Below are 22,403 nucleotides of genomic sequence, written 5' to 3'. Positions count from 1 at the left end.
GAATTAATTTTTAACTGAAATTTAAAATATAAAATCCTATTAAAGAAGATTCACTACAAAAAGAGCTGCTAATTTGGATACACAAATAGTCTTTATTACACTGTAACTGCTTCTGAACAGTATTGCTTCTAATAACAAACTGGAACTGGAGACCCAATTGCATTCTTAAGATTTTAGGAACTAATGTTGATAAATTCTAAAATTTGGGAATGTACCCGAGAATGTTTGAGAAAAAAAAAACTGATGGAGTTCACAGAAGTATTTTTTAATTCTTCTTAACCTTCTAAAAAATTGACTCCTGAACTAAAAAGCAGAAATAACAAACATATGCACAAGACCTATCCATTACATATAAAGATGGACATATCATGGCAGCATTGCAGGATAACTATGACTGACATAGACAGTAGGTTTGTAGGGATAAAATATAGAAGATTAGTCATATAAGATAATATGTTCCTTTACTTTAAATGAGTCAATCACAACACATGTGCTAAAGTACCTTCAATACCTAAAGAAAAGCTGATTGTTCAAGTTTCCTTACTGTAACCCTGGGAATAAAGCTCTGTAATACCAGCTGATCCCAATTAAGAATCAAACAGATGTCTAGCCTTATTGTAAATATTGACTGAACAGAAGTTACATGCCAAAATTAAGTTTTTCCTTAACTCTATGTGCAGAAAAATGTGACTGTAAAAAAGCCCCTCTTCCACAATTAATTGAGGTACAGGACTGAAATTCACTGTTAGCTGAAATCAGACATTTTGCTATTTCACTCCTATTGGAATTCAGCGGCATGTTCAGATGGTTTTACAACACTGTCAGCAGGCTCATGGCAAGAGAAACTTTTAAAATGGCTTTTTTTTTTTTTTTGGTCCCAAAATGGACACAGCTAGTGCTTTCATCTTTCATACCAAGAGAGGATTTTATTTCAGAAATCTCTTAGCACAAGCTACAGTCCTTCTCTCCTCCATCACTGACAATGGCAGTACAAGAAAAAAATCTGCCAATACAGATAACACTAAAAATTATTGGAAAAGCATTTTGAGTGCAAATGCACTTGTACCATCAAAACTTGGCATTTACCAGAATGGCTAGTCATTCAGACTTCAGAAAAACAAATCATGGAATCATTTAGGTCAAAAAACACCTCCAAGATCATCAACTCCAATCTCTGACTGATTACCACCCTATCATGTAAACCATAGCACTAAGTGCCATGTCCAGTTGTTCCTTGAACACCTCCAGGAATGGTTCCTCCCTGCACAGTCCATTCCAATGCCTGACCACTCTTTCAGTGAAGAAATTCTTACTGATTTCCAAGCCGAACCTCCTCTGACACAGCTTGAGGCCATTTCCTCTTGTCCTGTCACTTGTTGCCTGCAAGAGGCCAAACTCCACCCAGCTGTACTCTCGGGCAGTTGTAGAGAGTGATAATGTGCCCCTGAGCCTCCTTTTCTCCAGCCTGAACAACCCCAACACAATCAGCTGCTCCTCACAGAACTTGTGCTCCAGACCCTTCACCAGCTTTGTGGACTTTCTCTGGACATTCTCCAGCACTTCAGTGTCTTTCTTGTAGTGAGTGGACCAAAACAACACACGATTCAAGTTGTGGCCTCACAACTTGAGTGCCAAGTACAGGAGGACAATCCCTGTCCTGCTCCTGCTGGCCACACTATTGCTGGCACAGGCCAGGATGCCATTGGCCTTCTTGGCCACCTGGGCACACCCTGGCTCATGTTCAGCTGCTGTCAGCAGCACCCCCAGGTCCTTTTCCCGTGGGCAGCTTTGCAGCCACTCTGCCCCAGCCTGTGGCACTGCCTGGGCTTGTTGGGACCCAAGGGCAGGACCCAGCACCACCTCACACCACTGGATCAGCCCATGATCCAGCCTGTCCAGATCCCTCTGCAGAGCCTTCCTGCCTTCAGGAAATGTCCAGGTAAGTAAGGTTAAAGACTTTCTCTCTATATATATGTTACGTCCTTCAGGGAAGTAATGAAGCTTCATTCTTCCACTGAAGAGTAGGTCTGTGATAAAATGTCCAGGAGAAACAACACAGGTACAAAACCAGTGTGCTTCTACTGTAATCAGAGGTTTTATTTATCATCAGTGGAATATGCAATGCCATATAAACAAGCTCTTTAACACAAGCTCCATCCACAGGAGCCTCTTTTTTCTTTTCTTTACTGCTATTGCATATAGACATTTGATTAATTTTCCTTCTTTTAGGCAACTTGTGAGATTATCAGTGGAAGGATCTGTAATGTGATCTTTTCTAGTGACACACACTGAATCAAAACTTGAAGATTATATATTAAATGTACACATCAAATATACACACCTGATATGAGGTATATGAAAGCTATGAAATCTTTCCAAAACACCCAAATGTAATTGCAGAGACCCATGATACACAGGCATGTTTTTTATGGTGAGTGTGTGGTTTTCTTGAACTACATGTCTAATTCTATCTGTAAGGATTAGGATTGACTTCAATGAGATTTCAGTGTAAACTCAGCTGTGTTTGTTACTATGAAGGAATAGCTCTAGCCTAGCTCATTTGTTCAGCTGCACTCCAATTTGTGGAGTCACTATGATTACATTTTTGAGTTATAAAGACAAGTAGAAATTGCTGTATTTGTAATATAAATTTTATAAATACTGAAGCTCACTGAACAACATGTTTTGCATTGCCTTGTTTTGTTCTCTCTTTCCATGTGTAAGACCATTCATGCAAATAAAACCAAATGCTTAAATTAAAATATAATACAGTTTTCATGACACTGCCTAATTTTGCTAATTCCATTTAGTAAAAGGTATATGATAGAGAAATAATACCCCATCCTTACATAATAAATACCATCCTGGTGATTGGAAAGTGTTCTAACAGTATATTAAAGGAGGCTTCACTCAGATTACAACATCCTGGGTACAAGATGTTCAATGTGATGTTGCACAATTTTAAGCTGAGACTTTAAATTTTCTTTTAAAAGCTGTGGAATTTTCTGCTACCAGTTCAGGGGAAAACTTGTGACAAACAGCTACACATTAAATGATAGAAGACAATCCAGCACACTGGCTGCAGAAGAAAAACAGAGTCATGTACAGAAAAAAGGTTTTCTGTACCTCATGCAAGCATCTCTTTTGAAAACTCACTGTAGCGTGCTGTGCAATGTGAGACTCTGCATCACAGTCACATTCTTTCAAAGTTTACTCTAAGGGAACAAGAACAGCATAGCAAGTGGAGGAAAATGCCAGTGAATTAAATACACTGTTAACTAATGAGGTCCTGTTACACAGTGAGAACTTGCCTACAACAGGACATCAACTAATGCACCACCGTGTAGGAGACATCTACTCAAAATTACTAAGAATCAGCATTTGAGCACTGCGTCAAGATTGTGACTAAGGCTGATGTCACCAGTTTAGTTTTTTTTAGTGCCCACTATCCTGTAAAAATTTTGTAAGAGTATCATATTAATTAATAATAAAAACTAATGATTAAAAAATTTAAAGGGCTTCTAAGGCATAATTATTAGTGACAAACTGCATTTCACTCCTTCTATTGACCTAAAAATATAGTAACCTAAAAAGTTTTTGTCTTTGAGGTCAGTGAAAGTCACTCAGTCAGGGAATACCTTGATTAAAACACATGAACCATAAGGCAATATGCCAAGCACTACTTTCAGCAGTTATACAGACACAAGAAGGCTCTTAAATTCTGCTTCTCTACCCAGCCTCTCTCCATTTTAACAAGACAGAAAGTTACGAAAGACTAAAATACCATTGTACTAATACAACATTTTAGAGGTATAAACTATCATTCCCTGTTATATCCCTCCTGGCTAGGATCTATCTTCTCAGGGTCTAGTTTTCCTGGCTGTTCATTGTGATGCTGCCTCTCATGAGTGATGTCATCTCAGTGTAACCAGATTGAACTGGCCAGGAACCTCACCGGAGCTGCAGGCCTGAAGTTTACACTCAAATTACAGCACACTGATGAGCAATGAGAAAATGCCAGCAAGAGGAATCAAGTTTTCTACAAATCAGGCAAAGGATTGTGACACAAAAATGAAGTCAATACTGATGTAACTGGATCCCATATCTGAATGGCCATTGAGTTTCGTTAGTTTTATGTAATTGTTTAGCATTGGGGATTTTAAAGTGTTTCTTTCGCTTACAGGACTTCCAGCATCATGTTCACAGATTTTGCTCAAAAGTGCAGTTATGCAGATAAAAATTTTGTACTGTGCTCGCTAATACTTAAAAATGTTAATATCTAAAACCTCATGAAATCACATCAAGTTTCCTACAGAAATTTGATGAATTACTGTAGTGCTACAATAGCTGACTCAGATGTTTAGTATTCCTGCAGTTTACCCATAACACTCAATTAGACAGATTTAAAATTGTGGTCATCAGTCTACTGCGTATCCATAATACGGAGACAAATACTTTTCATGTTATTAAAATATGCAGGGTATTATGGGGGGGGGGGGGGGGTCGGGGAGGAGGAATAACAAAGAAATCCTGCAAATACACAAGAACACCAAAAGGCAGTGGCTCATTTGAAGCTGCAGTCCACACTAAGGGGACGATTTTCAGTCGTACTTTCCCCTTCACATTAGGCTCTTAGAAAGTGAAGTCAATAGAGCACTTGATCTCCAAAGCAAGTTTTCCAGCAGCCCCTCTCTGCTACACATATTTTCCTACCGATTTCCGAGAGGACAGCAATAAACGCAGCACCCAAATTAATCTACGGAGTTGTTCGGAGAAGAATGAAGTGTCGGTGATTGAGCCGCTACGCTTATTTAAATCCTACCCTGCACTTCTACTCGGGTGGTAAGATCAGACCGCCACACGTGTCAGCGGGGACATGGGGGGCAGGCGGCGCGCACCCCAAGTGCCCCCCGCCCCGCGCGGGCGCTGGCGGCCGGAAGGGGCCGCGGGAGGGCGCGGGGACTCCGGGAGCACCCCGGGCCATGCGGTCACTTACAGACGTGGTCATCCATCCTCAGCGGCCTCCGAAGGCGGATGCTGGCCGGGATGGTTTTGTCCATCAGCTCCTCGAGGCTCTGCAAGAAGCGCCCGCACGCCGTGGTTAGCTGCCGCGGGGCGGTACAGCCCGCACCGGCAGGGTCCGGCCGCGCAGCTCCCGCCCCGCACGGCGCCTACCTGCACGCCGACGGTTCGCAGCATCTCCCTCTTCTCCTGCTCCCGGGGCCCGATGTGCCGCCGGGAGAAGTCATCGTGCCGCGGCAGGAGCTGCTCGATGCACCGCGCTGCCTCCCCGCCGCCCCAGCGCCGCTGCCCCGCCGCCGCCCACAGGTGCGGCGCCCCGCGGGCCGCCAGCCGCCCCCACCAGCGCCCGCAGCTCTGCATGCCCCCAGCACAAGCCCACCGCTGCCGCCGGGCGCTCGCACTTGTGTGCGGGGGGCGGCGCGGCGCGGCCCCCACCGCCCGCGCCAATGGGGCCCGGGGGCGGCGCCGCGCTCGCCCCGCCCGCCGCCACCTGCCCGCCCGCCCCCCGGCCCTGAACCCCGCCGGCCGCGCCGAGCATCCCCCGCCGGGCTGACCCGGCTCTGCCCTCGGCTCACGGGCACACCCCGGAGGACATTTTCCCAGTAGAGAGAGTTTTCGTTCACAAAACGGATAGGAGAAAAAGGCTTCTGTGTTTCCTTAGCAGAGCGTGGACTTGCTTTCGAGTGGCGAGCTTTAGGATGAGCTGTTCAGAGGTGTTACCAGGGCTGTGGGTCTTTCTGTGTTTATTACTGCTTTAACTTTTGGTGATGTTAGTCTTGGGGAGCGGAGAGGTAACTGGAACCTACTTTTCCCCATCTTCCAGTTCTGTGTTTCTCTGAGGATGATACTATCATAGTTACAAACTTGTATGTTCGATTATAAACAGATGCCCACATTTCTTCATCTTCCAGAACCCACCCCAGAGTTGCCACATTGAGGATACATATTTAAATCAACATTTAAATAAAATAACAATGAAAGAAAAAAATCCAAGATGTTAATTAATTTCATCTTAATTGTATCACAGACCTACTGCCTCCTGAATTTAGTAAGATAACTGATCACTACTTTGGAACCTAAAAGTAAGTTTAGTTTGCAGCAAAGATCACTGATCCATGCAAGCTCTCCATTCCTGTAGGAAACATGAAATTACTTCTCTGATATATTCTGAAATTACTTCTCTGATATAATCTGAGCTACCATAAATATAAAGTATTATATTATAAATTATAAAGGAATATATGTATTAAAAAGGAAAAGGCCCTCACAAATGTATACCAGTATGTATTTGGAGTAATGATTTGAGTCCCTGGTTTCAGAATCAGAGATCCCCAAATTAAGTGAGATGAAGCTTGCTTTGAACAGCAAAGCTGTTTGCTGCAAGGGTTCATGATACAAATCCAGTACTGACTTTAACTGATAGCTATTAAATTAAAAATATGTGTTGCTTTTCTCCTCTACTTATATATATTGCTTCTTTACAAATATGATAGTAGCAGGAAGGACATTAAAACTTTGCTATGGGTTTTATCTTGAAGTCATCTAAGTGAAATAGAAATATTAGCAAAATACATTAAAACCATAATAGTAACAAATTAATTCCCATTATGACTTTGTACCTACATAATTCCTTTTAAAAGTGATTCTAAAGCTTTTTTAAAAAAATTGCAGATTGTGTTCAAACATTCTTTCAGACTATGTTCAAATGATAAGTGTTCTCAAAAATGTATCCCTTTTCTCTGTCAGGTAGCATCAGGATGATATTTCACACAGATTAAGACATTAGTCAGCTCACTCAAAATTATAACTTTGACAGAATTGTTTCTTCAATGTGAGGTCAGAGTTTTATAGTTATCTGTAGTGCTGTAGGAAGTGAAGTCTGAGGAAATAGAGAAGCATCCCAAATAATATATTTTCTATCCATATTTCTTCATTTTCCAGAGCTAATCCAGGTTTAGTTCAACTTGGAAACTGTGCATTGGAGCAGGAAGACTGGAGAGCTGTGCTACACAGTAATGTTAAGGTATGCCCACTTCACCCTGGAAAGCACCACATCTGGAGTGCTTTGTTAAGCCACTCTATGGATACTGCTTTTTTATTCAGAACCTCAGCACAGACTTCAGCTTAGCATGGGCTATGTGTAAAATCACTGTGGTAGAGATACAAGCCTGGTTTATGTGCTTGATCAGTCAGACAGCTCTTTAGCAGCCTCTTGAAAACTATCATTTATTGCCTTAACTAGCAAAATAGGAATCTTGAACAAAAGACACTATAGAAAGTGAAGCTTGGATATCAAAGGTGACTAGTGCTTTGACATCAAATCAAGAAAAGCTAGCTAGTCTTGTAGCTTTGAATAAATGTATCACTTCAGAATACACAGCCAAAAAAACCCAGCTCTTTTCTTCATGTGTATCAGCAGAAGGAAGGAGGTTTCTTGGAAGAGAAGAAAGGATTGGGAAACTACGTCTTGCTATTATTACAACTACTTGCAAAAATCTCAGACATGCACGTCTTTGCCTGATGAGCTGACCATGTGAGCTGCTATGTAGCTTTTTGGGACATCAGTTTTGTTAGACTTTAAAAGGAGTGTCCTATACTCTTTAAATTAAAGTGACATGTTATATGTACTTTCTCTAACACTAATATTTTTAAGCTTTCTCTGAATGTCTTGACACCAGTTGTGATTTAGATAAAAGATCTACTGCAGTTCTAATACTGCAAGGTTCATGGGTGGTGATGGAACTATGCTTCTGTGCTCTTTTAAAATAATGAATTATCAAAATAAGAAAATTGTGTTGTATTCTTTTAAGATTCACTCCAGTTCCCTCCTATAACCCACAGAAGAAAATCTATGCCAGCTGATGTGCCTCTGCACCACTGTACCACAGAACATAGAGATTGGGTCAGATTACAGTGTTATCTGTAGTCATAACCAATTTCTGATTCTGGCCAGTGACAGCTACCTAAGGATAAACACAAGACTAGGCAAAAAGATGTACTGATACCAATCTGCAGTATTTCAGTTACCATCCTGTAACTGAACCCTTCTGCATTTAGTAGTCCTTAATGTACTTTTTCCCCAAATTTGTTCAGCTGATCACTGAACCCATTTATTCCTCTTAAAGGAATAAATATAACAGTTTACTCTTCAAAAGCAGTCATGTTATAATCCTTTCTTCCTTTATCTACAATTCCTTAAAGTAGTGAAAAGCACTCATAATATTAAGGACATTTCAATAAGCAAAGCAAAAGAAAAAAATGTGAGAATCAGTACAGACTTACTCCAACATATGCTGACTTCTGGTCTGATGCAAGATTTGTTCTGTAGAAATTCTTCAAAAGAAAGTTTTAAGCAGTTTAAATTACTATCTCCATGGTTGCTCCTGCTTATGGGTTTGAAGTGTAACTGTAAATGGGTTTGTGCTGTATTGCTGCCTTTTAATTTGAGACATCTTTAACATAGATTTTTTTTTTCTCTTCTGGAAATATATCTGCAACATGATTCTTTGTTTAAAATAATATTTGAAAAGTACTATGGCTGTCAATACATAAAGAACAAAGCAGCTTCTTGTCCACCAACACCCTCAAGTCATTCTCTTCAGGGCTACTCTCAATCTATCTCTGCCCAGACAGTATTTGTGCTTGAGATTCCCCTGATCCAGGTGCAGGACCTCACACTTGACCTTATTGAACTTCCAGAGGTTTACACAGGCACACCTCTCAAGCCGTCCAGGTTGCTGCGGATGGCATCCCTGCCCTCCAGAGTGTTGACTGAACCACACAGATTGGTGTTGTCATCACTGGTCTCTACATGGAGATTGAGCAATTGACCACAACTCTTTGAGCGCAGCCATCCAGCCAATTCCTTACCCACTGAGTGATTAATCCATCAAGTCCATGTCTCTCCAGTCCAGAGACAAGGATGGTGGGCAGGACAGTGTCCAATGCTTTGCACAAGTCCAGGTAAATGATGTCAGTTGTTCCTCCCTCATCCACCGATGCTGTAATCCTTCATAGAAGGCCTCCAAAGAGGCACAATTTGCCCTTAGTGAAGCCATGTTGGCCATCACAAATCATCTCCCTGTCCTCCACATGGCCTAGCATGGTTTCCACAAGGATCTGCTCCATGGACTTGCTGAGACCATGAGATTACACTGACTGGCCTGTAGTTCACTGGGTCTTCCTTATTTTCATATTTTCATATTTTCCAAAATGGTTATCCTTCCTCTTTTCCAATCAGCAGGAACTCCACCAGTCTGGGGATATTCACTGAATGTACATATAAATATCCATTAATATTAACCTTGGAGTAAAGCCATTCCAATTCCATTTCATGTGTGGACAAATGCTGAAGAAAGCAAGTGTCAGAAGGTTTTTAAGGTACTAGGTATTAGGTTGTTCTTTGCATTTCCTCTGTCACAGAGCACCACAGTCCTGCTTTTCCGTCCAACTAGGTGTTCCAGGAGTAAAGAGCAACTCCAGGGCATGGTCCCACAAGTATAGTTATGGTAGGGTGAGCCAGGTGTTGGTAGTGTGATCCATTGATAGTCCCAGGCAAGAGATGAACCAGGTCCAGGCGAGAGCAAAAGGAGATGAGACTGCAGGTAGGACAACTGACCAAGTTTCATCTTCAGTCTGAAGTCCGTGCAGCAGACAGGACTAAAGACAGTGGGCAGTGGATATCTGAGAGCGACATTCAGGAGAAAATCTAGGTACAAAGTAGGCTTGAGGTCTGCCCAGCTAGCCGGGCCAGACTAGCCTGGAGACCAGCATATGGCAAGACAGCTGAGGGTCTAGGGCTGTGCTGAAATGGAGACCTTGGGTTCACAAGCAGTGTGTGCATGCCCTGGGTGAGCCTGGTCAGGGTCAGTAGATTCCAGAGGTGCACTTGGAGTCTGGACTTTCTCCTGTAACAATCACATGGTTAGGTAGGGACCCTCTGTAGGCTTTGTCCACAGACTTTTAAATTATTCTAAATCCCCTTAACAATCCAGTCCTCTGGCAAAAAATTCTCTTAATCCTTCAACCTTTTAAACCTCTTTTAAACCTTTTTCATACTTCACCTCCATTTATATTTGGAGTTGGGGATTTCCACAGAAGAGATAAAGAGCATTAACTCCAACCGTCACTGTTTTGATCTCCATCTGCCACTTTTGCTCACTCATGCTGTCACTAACTGAACTGCCAGACACTTGCTTTACACATAGCCAAGCAGGGCAGCTGCTGCTCAGTCTATGGCAAACACTTCTCTGTCCTAAAAACTCTAATTACAATCAAATACATGGGTTTTTTTTCCCTGTTATCACTGTCAATCCTTACAAAAGCCCACTAATGTCCTCTATAAACCTTCCCATGAAGGCCAGGAGGAGCTGCACTGGATTTCTTACAAAGGCAGAATTATTTGCTGCTGTGTAGGTGATTTTCTAGTCTCTTTTTTGCCATTTGCTCTTTTTTAAGTTGGTTCAAAGGTAAGCTTGATAGACCTTGAATGCAAATTCAGTTACTTAATACTGGGTATGTTAACCCTTTTATCATGTTATTTGTGTCCATTGGCTTTTAAATACTGAATATGGCTATTTGATAAGAGCAGTGCTTATGTAAATATATCAAAAGGTGTTATCTATTATGAATACCTATGTAATAGACATTGCATTACAAGAATTTCTCTTGCCTAATCTAGTTTTATTAGGCAATAAAAAAGTTCTCCCTGGCACAGAGAGACCTGTATACTGCTGACCCTAACAGGTGTATCATGATGACGAGGTACCGAGATATTCTTTGGGAAATAAACATCTAACCTCTCTTATTCTTATCTAGGAGTTAGAGGTATTATGCAACAGAATATGCAGATTTTGCAAATTCAGGAAGTCTAAAAGTTGAGACTTGTTTTTTCAGAAGACTAGATTTTGTATAAGCATAGATTTTTTTTTGTTATTTTTAGAGTAGAAAGGGAAATATCATTGCCTTTGTTTGTTCTTCAGCTAGCACACCTATACAAACTGCTGAAATGACAGATTTAACAAAAACTTTTCTTTCAAAAAAATCTCAAATCCTAGATGTTTATCTAGATTATCACTCCAAGAGATATTAGTGAAACAATCACTTATCTTGAAAAACACTGAATAAAATCCACCTCCTGTTGCAAGATTGGGTCACAGGCTTGTCTTTGAGGGTTTGAACAAAATCCTTTAGTAACAGGAAATCTATTGCAAAGCCATTTTCCTTGTTGCTATTTGAGGTAAAAGATTATGAATTCCTCTCTAAAAATCAGATAAATTCCATCATCTTTGTATCTTTATATCAAGAAGTCCTGCAGTTCCTTGGGGGAACTTTTCTTTTTTGGGAGTTTCTAAGTCCTCATCTGCTTAAAGAAAGCTGTTGCTTTCAGAACTGTAATGATTGATGATTTTAAGGGGTTATTTAAACCAGTTCTGCAAATGCAGCAAGTAATTCCATTAAAACACACTTTCTGTCTGGCTCTAGGTGGCCTACAATTGGTTATGGCACTGTGTTTGATCATAGTCTGACTATGCCTACATATGCATAAATTTGTCCATATAAATGCAGATAAAGTTTCTGAATGCATCAACATAAGATTTCATTATATTGTGTCCATCCTAAAAAGATGGGTGATTTTCTTGGATGAATAAGTTTTGCTGGCCTACCAAATGATCACAGGAGATGAATACCACAGGCAGTACAAGGTAGGAATGGCACTGCGTGATGAGAATAGGGGAATGAAAGAAATAGGACTGGTTCTTCTGATAACAAACTAGAAGCTGCAAAGATTGGTTCAGCTATCTTCTTGACCATTTGCAGTTGGTTAGAGTATGTGATATTTTTCAAACTCCTAGTGAACATATCAAATGAACTCTTAAATATAGATCAAGACTGAACCAGCAATAAAGAACCTGTCTCTGAAATCAAAAGTGCATAAATACTTTAATGTTACATAATATCTTAGTTAACATATAACTTAGAAAAAGAGTAAGATGTTGCAATGTCCTGGTTGTGGTATTAGATATCTTTTTGCTGTCCCTGCTAAAAAAAAAAAAAAAAAAGAAAAAAAAAAAAAAAGAAAAAGTAAAAACGATCAAACATGGCTACAATATAAGCTCCTTAAAAGCACTGGCTCCCATAGCTCACACACACTTATTCGACTTTATTAGACTTCTTAAGATGCAGCCATACTTCCTGTAACATGCCAAGTACAGTAAGCATGCTTTACTGGACCATGACTCACTTATGGTCCTCCAGAGATTGCACATGATTTGTCCAGCCATGATTCTGCAATTCTGGCCACAGAGCATGCATTAATGTTGATTCAGTGCAGTACTGCATTAATATACTTTGACTCTCTACAGGCTTTAAACATGATAATGAGCTTCAAATAATCCAGAATTTTGTTTTTTTAGTGCAGCATGGTAAGGCAATATCCTGACTTATATGGAGAAGGAAAAATGCTCAGAATTTAGGGAGCAATTGGGAAGACAGATTGCAACAAGAAAATGAAAAATGCATCTTGGGATATCTACTTGACAGATTGTTAGGAAATGCTGGTCATTGTCAATATGGTTTATGTGGAAGAAGGGTGATGGGATAAGCAGTTGGTTATTCCATCAGAATAGAAACTGCAATAAGACTGGCCAATGGCAAAGAATAAGAGAAAAAAACTGAGAGTGAGTTGGGAGTAACAGGGAATCTAACACTGAAAAATAGTCAAATATCTACCTATTTACTAAATAAGGTATGCATCCTAGGGAGAAAACGGCAATCTTAAATATTCTAAAAATATATTCTAATGAATATGTCTAGAGACTAGACAAAACCTGCAGAGGAAATCCTAAATCTTAATTTCATGATTTTCAGTGCTTCAGTTGAGTTGGATGTAAAAATAGCCAACTTGGTTGGTTCAGTTGAGTTGGATGTAAAAATAGCCAAAATAGCTTCAGTTGAGTTGGATGTAAAAATAGCCAAAAATAGCCATATTAGCATGGCCATATACAATGATGAGGAAAGCTGAGATATCTCAGATGCTCCTAACAGTTAGTTTGCTGTTTTTCAACATAATTATGATTAAGAAAGAACACACTGTCTCATATAATTTTCTCATTACAGCCACTCTCCCAAAGGATGACATTGCAAAATATTAAGTAATAGATGAACAGAAGCAAGAGGGAGTCAGAATTTCCATAGCACTAGCTTCTGAAAATTATATAGTTTCATACTACATCTGCTTTTATAGCACTCTGTACCTGTTACCCATGGATTAATTTATCTTCACTTTCCTATGTACACCTAGTTAATTAAGGCTAGCCTGTTAATTTAGTACTGCTGTATGAGAACATTAGAGATCACTATCTTCTAACAGTGCTAATAGATTAGCCTTCCTAAGTGCAAATATTTAAAATGTATCTTCTCTGTGCTTACGTTTACCAATTGCAAAATGGCATGATGCAATTCTGTCTTTGGTAATCTTTTTTAAAAGTTGAAATAAATAATAGGATCAAATCACATTTGTTTTTTACTTGATTAAGGTTTCCATGAACTAGAAATACAGCCTCTGAAAATTTTGTAGAAGGTAAGAGCACAATCACACTTCCTTAATACCATGTAATTACAAGGAGCTGCCAGAATCAAAACCACATAACTCTCCTTACTGTTCCAACAGAAGTTTTAGATTCTGTAGAACAAAATTAAAAGCCAGAAATATGTCTTTCCAAAGAAACAGTCTAGACACATTGGTAGGGAAAACACTGGGTGAGGAGTACTAGCTACTACACTCTGTACCTCCTTGTCTAAGCAATTTTTAATCAAGATAAACAATATGCAATCTAAAATGGGACTTGGTACTCAGAAACACCTAACGTAATAAAAAGCAGTAGTGGCATTGAAATCAAAATAATAGAAAAATTTTGCTCTCCTGGACATACCTCATTAACCCATTCAGTCATATATGAAAGAAACAAACTCAGGTCACCCATTACTAAGAGGTAGATAATAAAACCTCGAAATTTATTGCCTTACATTTTAAACTTATGACCAGTACCAAGGAGTATGTGTCACGTTTCTCTAAGAACATTTGTTTATAAATTAGCATGAGCATTTCAGAAATTACTTAGCAGGAAATAACAGAAAAAATGAAAAATGGATGAAGAGATGCAAAAAAAACTCTCTGTAGTAAGAGAATGTAAATAAGTATAAGGCTCTGCAATTTTAATGTATATGGAAATGTATATGAATAGTAATACTTGTCAACAAAACAATTAAATGTTTAGTGAAATAGAAATAGTCTGTAAAAAAAAAAAGGAGATTTTCCAACCACCTGTTTAACTAAAACAATCAGAGAATCACAGCCTTAAGGATTTTATTTCCTTGTAAAATAGTTTTTACTCATCTGAAGTTTTAGTCCTGTTCAGAAGACCATGAAGATAAAATGATTGACAACTTTTCATCTGGGAACCTTGAGCCATTTGCCAAATGTTTTTTATTGGCTGCTGAATAAAATATGAAGTAAATTACTTGGTATCAAGTAATATAAAAATATAAAACAGAGGCAAACACACTGTCGGTCATACAACTATACTTACCAGGCAATTTATCACAAACTCTTAGCAAGTAAAAAGTTAATGTAAAAGCTAATCTCCTTTGTGCTCCCCATCCCTGTCCCCCAGTGTCCATGTCTGTTCCTACTCCCACCTTCCAGTCATATTTTGCTACATGCTCCTCTACCCTGCAGAACCTGGTGAACTTGTTCTGACAGAGGATTTAGAAGTAGGATGTATTGGGATGTGAACTATGTCCTATTCACTTGATATCGGTTGAGTAAATCCTCACCCTTCTCAAAATCCTTACCTTACACAAAAATCAGTGTTCCCCTTTGCCAGTTTTCAAGAGCTTGGGGAGATAAAGGACCATGGAAAAGGCATTTGGATGGACCAAAGGAGGCTTTTGGTGGGAGACGATCTGCCAGCTTCCCTCTAAGTAAATATTATCAATGTGTGCTTGGGCTTGTGAAAGAACAAAATGTTACATCTGAGTGTCGCTTTGCATTGACTCAGAGAAAGATACAAATAATACACAAAGTTATGACGGATAACATGTCAGTTTTAAAAATAACAATGAACAGTGTGACAAACATTTGTTTCATAGTTGTTCTTAGAAGTAACAACAATGAAAACCTTTTTTAATGCTGACCATCTTCCAAACTTGGTAAATTCTCTTTCTGAAATGTGGCCAACATTTTATGCTTTTTGATTATCCTCTACTGTCAAATGACTTGTATTTTTAGTTAAATAAACACAGAATAGGTATTTTGTAGAGAGTACAAATATATTTCTATTTATTAGAAAAATGCCTTTATCTCTCTACTTCACAAAAATTTCTGAAAATGAAATCATTACCATAATTTCTTGCATAGTTCAGATGCTTTTCCAGTAATTAATATTCTAACAGTCATTTCACTCCCATATTAACTAGAGTTTGCATTATGGCTGCTTTTTATTTTATATGGAATAGAATATTTTTTCTCTTTCTAGATAGCTACCAACATTTTTTTCCATAGATAAAAAAGAAAGAAGTTGAGTCTCTCCTTTCCCACAATGGTCTTATGTGCAAAGTGAAACTTGTTTCTGATGCTTTTGTATTTTCTTTATATTCTTCTGTGATGGTCATGGTTATATTGTCCCACATCTCTTTAGCTTGAAAAATCAGTTAAGCAGTCCAAGGGTTGGTGCTAGAGCCCAATGAAAAAAAAAATTATTCCAGCTTCTCACAGTTCAGGAGAGGTTGCTAAGAGTGTATACAGTTGTGTAACTATGCAAGATCACACCTTTTAAATTTTTTCCTAAGTGTGGATTAGTGACTATACTTTTTGTTAAAACATGTATTAGATACAAATGACTTGACTATACTTTGTCAACCTTCAGATGACAACAAAAAGGGGAAAAAGGGGCCAGAGGAAAAAAAAATAATTACTGAGTTACAGGTGGAAGAGCTAAAAAAATCAACCATGCAAGAATGGAATTTATCTGTAAACTTCTACGCGGGACAACAGGAATACTGAAAAAACATTGGAATGCTTGCTCCTTTTGGCATCTACTCTGCCCAAAGGGGAATAAAGCTACCTGCCACAATGGCAACCTCCTCGTACAATTAGTGTTTTTGTGAAGGAATAGCAGATTGCTGTTCCAGCTTCCAAACTTAATTCAGGATTGCAATCAGCAGCTAGACTGTGTGTCAGAAGGCAGGACCCTAGAAATGCAATTCTTCCAAAAACTTGCCTTCCATACTTAGTCTGGGAAAATTAATATATCAGTGGATTTCAGGGAGTCTCACTTTGACCAATTACAATTATCCTTCTCTCCACTATGTCATTTTTTGTCCTTATACACCTATTCTTTTCCTGCTTCTTTTGGGTTTTTGTGGTTTATTTTTTTATTTGGGTGGTAGTTTTTTGTTTGTTTGTTTGTTTGTTTGGGTTTGGGGTTTTTTTTGGCTCTGCTCCGCTATTTCTATTTGCTTTTTCTTCCTTCAATATCTTTTTTTAGGAATGGTATTCTCCAATTTGGTGCTACTACTGAAACCATGTGCCACTCACTCACTCACTCCCCTGCTTTCCCTTTGCCCTTCCTTGGGGTGTTTTGGGGAGAAGAACTGGAGATGCAAAAATCTGAGATAAGAACAATTTACTGGAAGCAGCAATGAGATAAGAAAATGGTTGGTAGTCTCAAATGCTAAGTCTGAATGTAAAAAGGCACTGCGTGCATTGGCCTCTGATCTTGAGGCCATTGCTCAAATGATTGAGGCATGCAACTGCATAGCAACTGAGGAGCACTCTACTGTACTCCAGGCACAAGTCCTCACTAGTGCACAAACATCTGCTCAGGAGGACAACAGGAAACAGTAAGAATACACTGCTATGCTCCAAACGCAAGTATTAGCAGAGGCTCTCATAGACTTTAAGGAGACCATTAAAAATGAGTAATGACAAAAACTAAGGCCTTGCCACAATTGTGGCAAGGAAGAACATTTCGCAAAAGAACTGTAATAAACCAAAAACAAAATCGTCACAAAGACACTGTGGGTGTAAAGAGCATTGTCAAGGTGCTAAAAACTCTCACCAAGTACAGGGATGCCATTGTCACCTAAGAATGCTTCTTGGGAAGGACGTGTCACTCTGACCAATGCTCACATGCTGCAACAGCATTCTTCTATTAAATTAATTTTGAAACCCTTGCAAAGCCCTACCCCTCTTAATGTGATTACATTTTTTACAGATGGTTCAGGAAAATCCCAGAAATCTGTGATTACCAGGCAGAATCCAAATACAAAGGAATGGTAATCAGATATTAACAGGTGAAAGGCTTGCCACAAATTGTGGCGCTCACAGCAGTCGTCCGTGTTTTTTCAAAATTTGAGTTTCCTTTTAATTCAGTTACTGATTCTTTTTATGTTACAAGAGTGGTTGAGAGAGCTGAAGAAGTGTTACTTAAAACAGTCTCCAATATTAAGCTATATAATTTACTTAATAAGTAAATTATAAGTTTCAGGGGCCTTCCCCCTTGTCGTCTGGGGAAGGGGATTTGCTTGTGTGCCCACAGGTGCGGGACCCAAGTCAATACCAGCCAAGAATATCAAACCTCAGTTACTGCCATTGTGGGAGCTCACAGAACCATCAGAAGTTCCAACAGGGGACCTAGTGGAGAGCAACTCCAGGACAAGACCAACATTTACCAAGGACTCCTAAAAAGACTGAGAATGACATGCTCCTTGCTCACAGTTTGTAGCCTTCTCTACTTGCTTCCTCCAAGTAACCTGGATAGTCTTGCAACCAAGGCAAAATGTATGGGTCACCCTTGCTAACCTCAATAAACAGGAGAGACCATGCGTCTCTCAGTGGCCAGCCCAAGTAACCGTTTTTCCACCTGTCTGGTAGGGTTACCTACGGATGCATGGCAAATACCAGAGGATACTGTCTGTGCTTGGCAGATCTGGGGTCACAGCTCTAGAAACTGGAAGTTTAGCTCTGTAGATGACTGGGACCACTGGACCAGAAATCTGCCACATGCACCACCTGAGCCCCATGAACTGGAACTATTTGAGTCAGTAAAAATGTACCCCGCCTAGATCCTCCCCTGTATAAAAGTCTCTGCACACCAGGGCTCGTGGTCTTTCGTCCCTAGACGCTCCCTGGTAATAAAGCACCTTGGAATCTGTAAGATTCTCTTGTTCTTGTCTCTGCCTTCAGCACTTTAGCACACCATGTGTGCTCTACTGTGCTGTAGAGAGCAAGCCCTGCTCTACTGTTACTCAGATCACGTTGCATCTGAGCACAGCCACTCTTGGCGCTTTGTTGGGAGCTAGTGGGCCATTCTGGCACTGCATCAATATACTTTTCTACTTAATGCATTTCTCTTCAAAAATTTACATCATATTTATCATCCTGCAGTTACGATCACTGATTTTAATATTTTCCATTTATGAAAGTCACTTTAGGCATTTTTAACAGAGTCAAGATCATCATCATCCAAGATGAGTATATTACACCACACATGTCAGAAATTTTGCTGTTTTAATCCCTGTCTAATTCCAGTACAGCAGATGCTATTCTTCGTTGTTTTAAAGCTAGGAAATATAAAAACCCATAAAAAAATAAGTGTCAGGTGAAGTTAACAATATTTTCAGACTTCCTCTGGTGCTCTGACGTTGTAGGTTTTATTACAGTAGTATTAATGGGATGGATAGCTGTATCTAAGGACAATGGCTACATCAAATCAAATAATGAGTGAGACCTAAAATGTACTAATCTTCAAGAGTTTCTTGGTTGATACATTCCAAAATCTTTAATAGTTCTGCATTCATGTTGCTTCTCAGAACCATGAAAGCATTACTGCTTTGAATTTAACAAATTTTTAAATCCTTTTAAAGAAGTGTGTAGACTTCCATATTGAAAATAAAGCAAACAAATTGTGGACTATCAAATGAAAAGTCAAAATTTATTTCAATATTTAGTTACGCTAACTCTCAAAATTATGAATTGTTAAAACTTCAAATGTAAGAATTCACAGAATCACAGAATTGCTAGGATTCACAGAATTCCCAGAATCACAGAATCACTAAGGAAGAGACCTTAAAGATCATCAAGTCCAACCCCCGCCCTAACACCTCAACTAAACCATGGCATCGAGCGCCATATCCAGTCTTTTTTTAAACATATCCAGAGATGGTGACTTCACCACCTCCCTGGTAGGTCATTCCAGAACTTTATCACTCTTTCCATGAAAAACTTTTTCCTAATATCCAACCTATATTTCCCTTGGTGCAGCTTGAGACTCTGTCCTCTTGTTCTGTCAGTTGCTGCCTGGAGAAAGAGACCAACCTCCACCCGACTACAACCACCTTTCAGAGAGTTGTAGAGAGTGATAAGGTCACCCCTGAGTCTCCTTTTCTCCAGGCTAAACAACGCCGGCTTCCTCAGTTGTTCCTCACAGGGCTTGTGTTCCAAGCCCCTCACCAGCCTCGTTACCGTCCTCTGGATGTGCTCAAGTGTCTCAACATCCTTCCCAAACTGAGGGCCCAGAACTGGACACAGCATTCGAGGTGTGGCCTCACCAGTGCCGAGTATAGGGGAAGAATGACCTCCCTGCTCTTGGAACAGGGATATACCTGGTACAGGGCAGGATGATGCTGGCCTTCTTGTCCACCAGGGCACACTGCTGGCTCATGTCCAGCCAGCTGTCACCAGATCTGGGAGCCAGTACTCCCAGATCCCTTTCCAGCCACATTGTCCCCAGCCTGTAACGCTGCAGGAGGTGATCATGGCCAAAATGCAGGACTCGGCACTTGGACTTGTTAAACATCATCCTATTAAGCTCTGTCCATCCATTCAACCATTCCAGGTCTCTGCAGATCCCTCCTACCCTCCAACAGATAAACACACAATCCCAGCTTAGTGTTGTCCGCAAATTTACTAATGAAAGATTCAATCCCCTCATCCGTGTCATCAGTGAAGATACTGAACAGAACTGGCCACAGCACAGACCCCTGAGGGACACCACCAGTGAGTGGCTGCCAGCTGGATGCAGCACTGTTCACCACCACTCTCTGGGCCTGGCAATCCAGCCAGTTCCGAACCCAGCAAAGAGTGCTGCTGTCCAAGCCGTGGGCTGCCAGCTTTCCAGGAGTGTGCTGTGGGAGACAGTGTCAAAGGCCTTGCTGAAGTCCAAGTACCCAACACCCACAGCCTTTCCTGCATCCACCAGGTGGGTCACTTGGACATAAAAGGAGATCAGGTTGGTCAAAGGAGATTCATACATTTCATGTTCGACTACTGACAAATCACAACTTATTTACTAAAAGATTCTACCTATATAACCTGTAGTTGGCTAAATTTTTTTCTTAACTTTTACATTAGATTTGTACTCTTTTCCTCTACAAATGCTAACCTTTTATATTTTGCTGTAAGATACTAAAATGTAGAGCTTAAGTGAAAAGTATAAGTGTGGAAACTTCCAGTTAGTAAAATTCGCATTCAATTTACAGTTTCTGAAGAAGTTTAAACATAGTGCAAGTTCTAGAAAATAGTATTCTGATGCAGTACTTTGGGTTGCATAGACTTGGTTAATTTCTTCCTTTATACTTGTTCTATGCAGCAACCGAAAGGTAGAGTTATTCCAAATACTTTCAGTATTATCACATAAAGGGGTTTAAAAGACAAAAAGACAAAGAATAAACACTGCAGGTGATGGAAGCAATGCTTTCTAAACTTTTTTTTTTGGTAAAGAAGCTTTCCACCTGTGAACATGGGTGCAGCAGACTTTCCTTGTGGTTGACCTTTCTTGTTAGTCAAATTGTGTCAGAGTCCACATCCATCTTCTTTTGACTGGAAAAAGTTGCTAAGTAGTTCATACAAACCAATTTATTTTCATGGTTTCAAATTACTTTGGGGAGTCTTGCAGACTAAACTGGACTTTCAACTCCTTCCGTGGTATCTTTGAGCCAGTACTTGTTTGCTGTCTACTGTTTCCTCTCTGCTCCTTTATGACACTTCTTGGGCAGAGACACGCACTGTTCAAGACAACAAGGAAAAAAAACCCTCATATTCACCTGCTTAGTAAGAAAGGACAGAATATATTTCTGGATGAGGGCTTCACAAAGAGATGTAATCAAGTTTTCACAGTTCAGCACTCAAATCACAAAAATGCAGAAAAGTGACAGTAATGATTAAATGCCACTTGTTTGCAGGCTCATGTTTATCAGATTCTGTGTGGACTTCCTTTAGAGAAGTTTAGTTTTTAGTTTAAAGGCAAGCAGTTTGATTACTGACATAGCCAAGTCTTACTTTCTGCTATTGGAGTCTAAGCATATTAGCTATTTTTTTGTGGAAGAAAGATACCTTAACTACTTGGGGATGAGACAAGCAGAAGAAAAAGACTGACACCTATTGTTCCAAAATAAAGCACATTTTTTGCATATAGCAAGAGAATATGAACATCCTGAGTTCAGTGCTCCAGCCATCTCTACCACTTTCCCAATATAAATATTTTGGTTCCCCTAACATATGAACTTTTATCTAAGTAGAATCCATTTTGACTCTATGCCTAATTTATAAATTGAAGAACTTTTCCACATTTCAGTGAATGGCATCAACAAACCAAATTCACGGGAAGTAAAAAGTACCTGGATGATGTATTTATTAACAAGAGGCATTTGCTTTCTTGTCAGGTAAACCTATGTACACGAATTCTATTATTTATTTACAGTGGAGACATGCAAAAATTCTATGTTCTTTGTCCTTGTCTGAAAATTCATTTTCACCTTGTCATTATCATGGAATTGTCTTTTATACAAGTAAAACTACTGAAGCCCATTAAAGTCACATAGGTACTGCAGACAAAATGGACACATACTGTGAAAATTTTGATCTAGAAAACCATTAAATTTAGGTCAGAAAACAGTATACTGAAAAGAAGACAAATTCATTGACACAGAGGGGAGACAAGGTAACCTGATTATAACTGTTAATTTTTTAACCCTTTCACACTACAAGACAATTAAGACTTTTGACCATCTGTCCAGTACTACTGGAAATCAGAACTACATTTTTCATAAATCTAGCAGAAAGAACATGACCAAAGAAAAATCTAGTGTCATGAAATAATGAACCTTTGACTGCTTGGCCAAACTGGCTGGGAGGCCAGAATCCAGGCCTCAGAGACTTGATGCCTATGTAGACTTGAAATGCACTATTCTAGCACTACAGCCCTGTAGAGACAGTATGGAGTAGTCTCTCTATTTTATCCTGACATTTTTGAGAAAAAGAGCTGTCAGCTGAAAGAAACATAGTTTCTAATGAAAGTGATTAATGTTAAATAAAATAA

At 39.6% G+C, this 22,403-nt stretch overlaps 1 protein-coding gene across 1 annotated transcript in view; it reads right to left on the bottom strand.

Moving 5' to 3' along the window:
- The window catches only part of GLDC (glycine decarboxylase), a 46,216-nt gene extending 40,761 nt beyond the window's left edge, over positions 1-5,455 (bottom strand). Inside the window, exons 1-2 of the mRNA XM_038125542.1 lie at positions 5,176-5,455; positions 4,997-5,075 (exon numbers count right to left, since the gene is read on the bottom strand). Coding sequence (XP_037981470.1) covers positions 4,997-5,075; positions 5,176-5,382 — 286 coding nt within the window. The 5' untranslated portion in view covers positions 5,383-5,455. The remainder of the gene's footprint in view (positions 1-4,996; positions 5,076-5,175) is intronic.
- Positions 5,456-22,403: the final 16,948 nt, after the last annotated feature.

Source organism: Motacilla alba, chromosome Z (genome assembly GCF_015832195.1).
Source record: "Motacilla alba alba isolate MOTALB_02 chromosome Z, Motacilla_alba_V1.0_pri, whole genome shotgun sequence".
Lineage (NCBI taxonomy): Eukaryota > Metazoa > Chordata > Aves > Passeriformes > Motacillidae > Motacilla > Motacilla alba.
The sequence above is the reverse complement of the archived record's forward strand: the minus strand, read 5'-3'. Positions and strand labels throughout refer to the sequence as shown.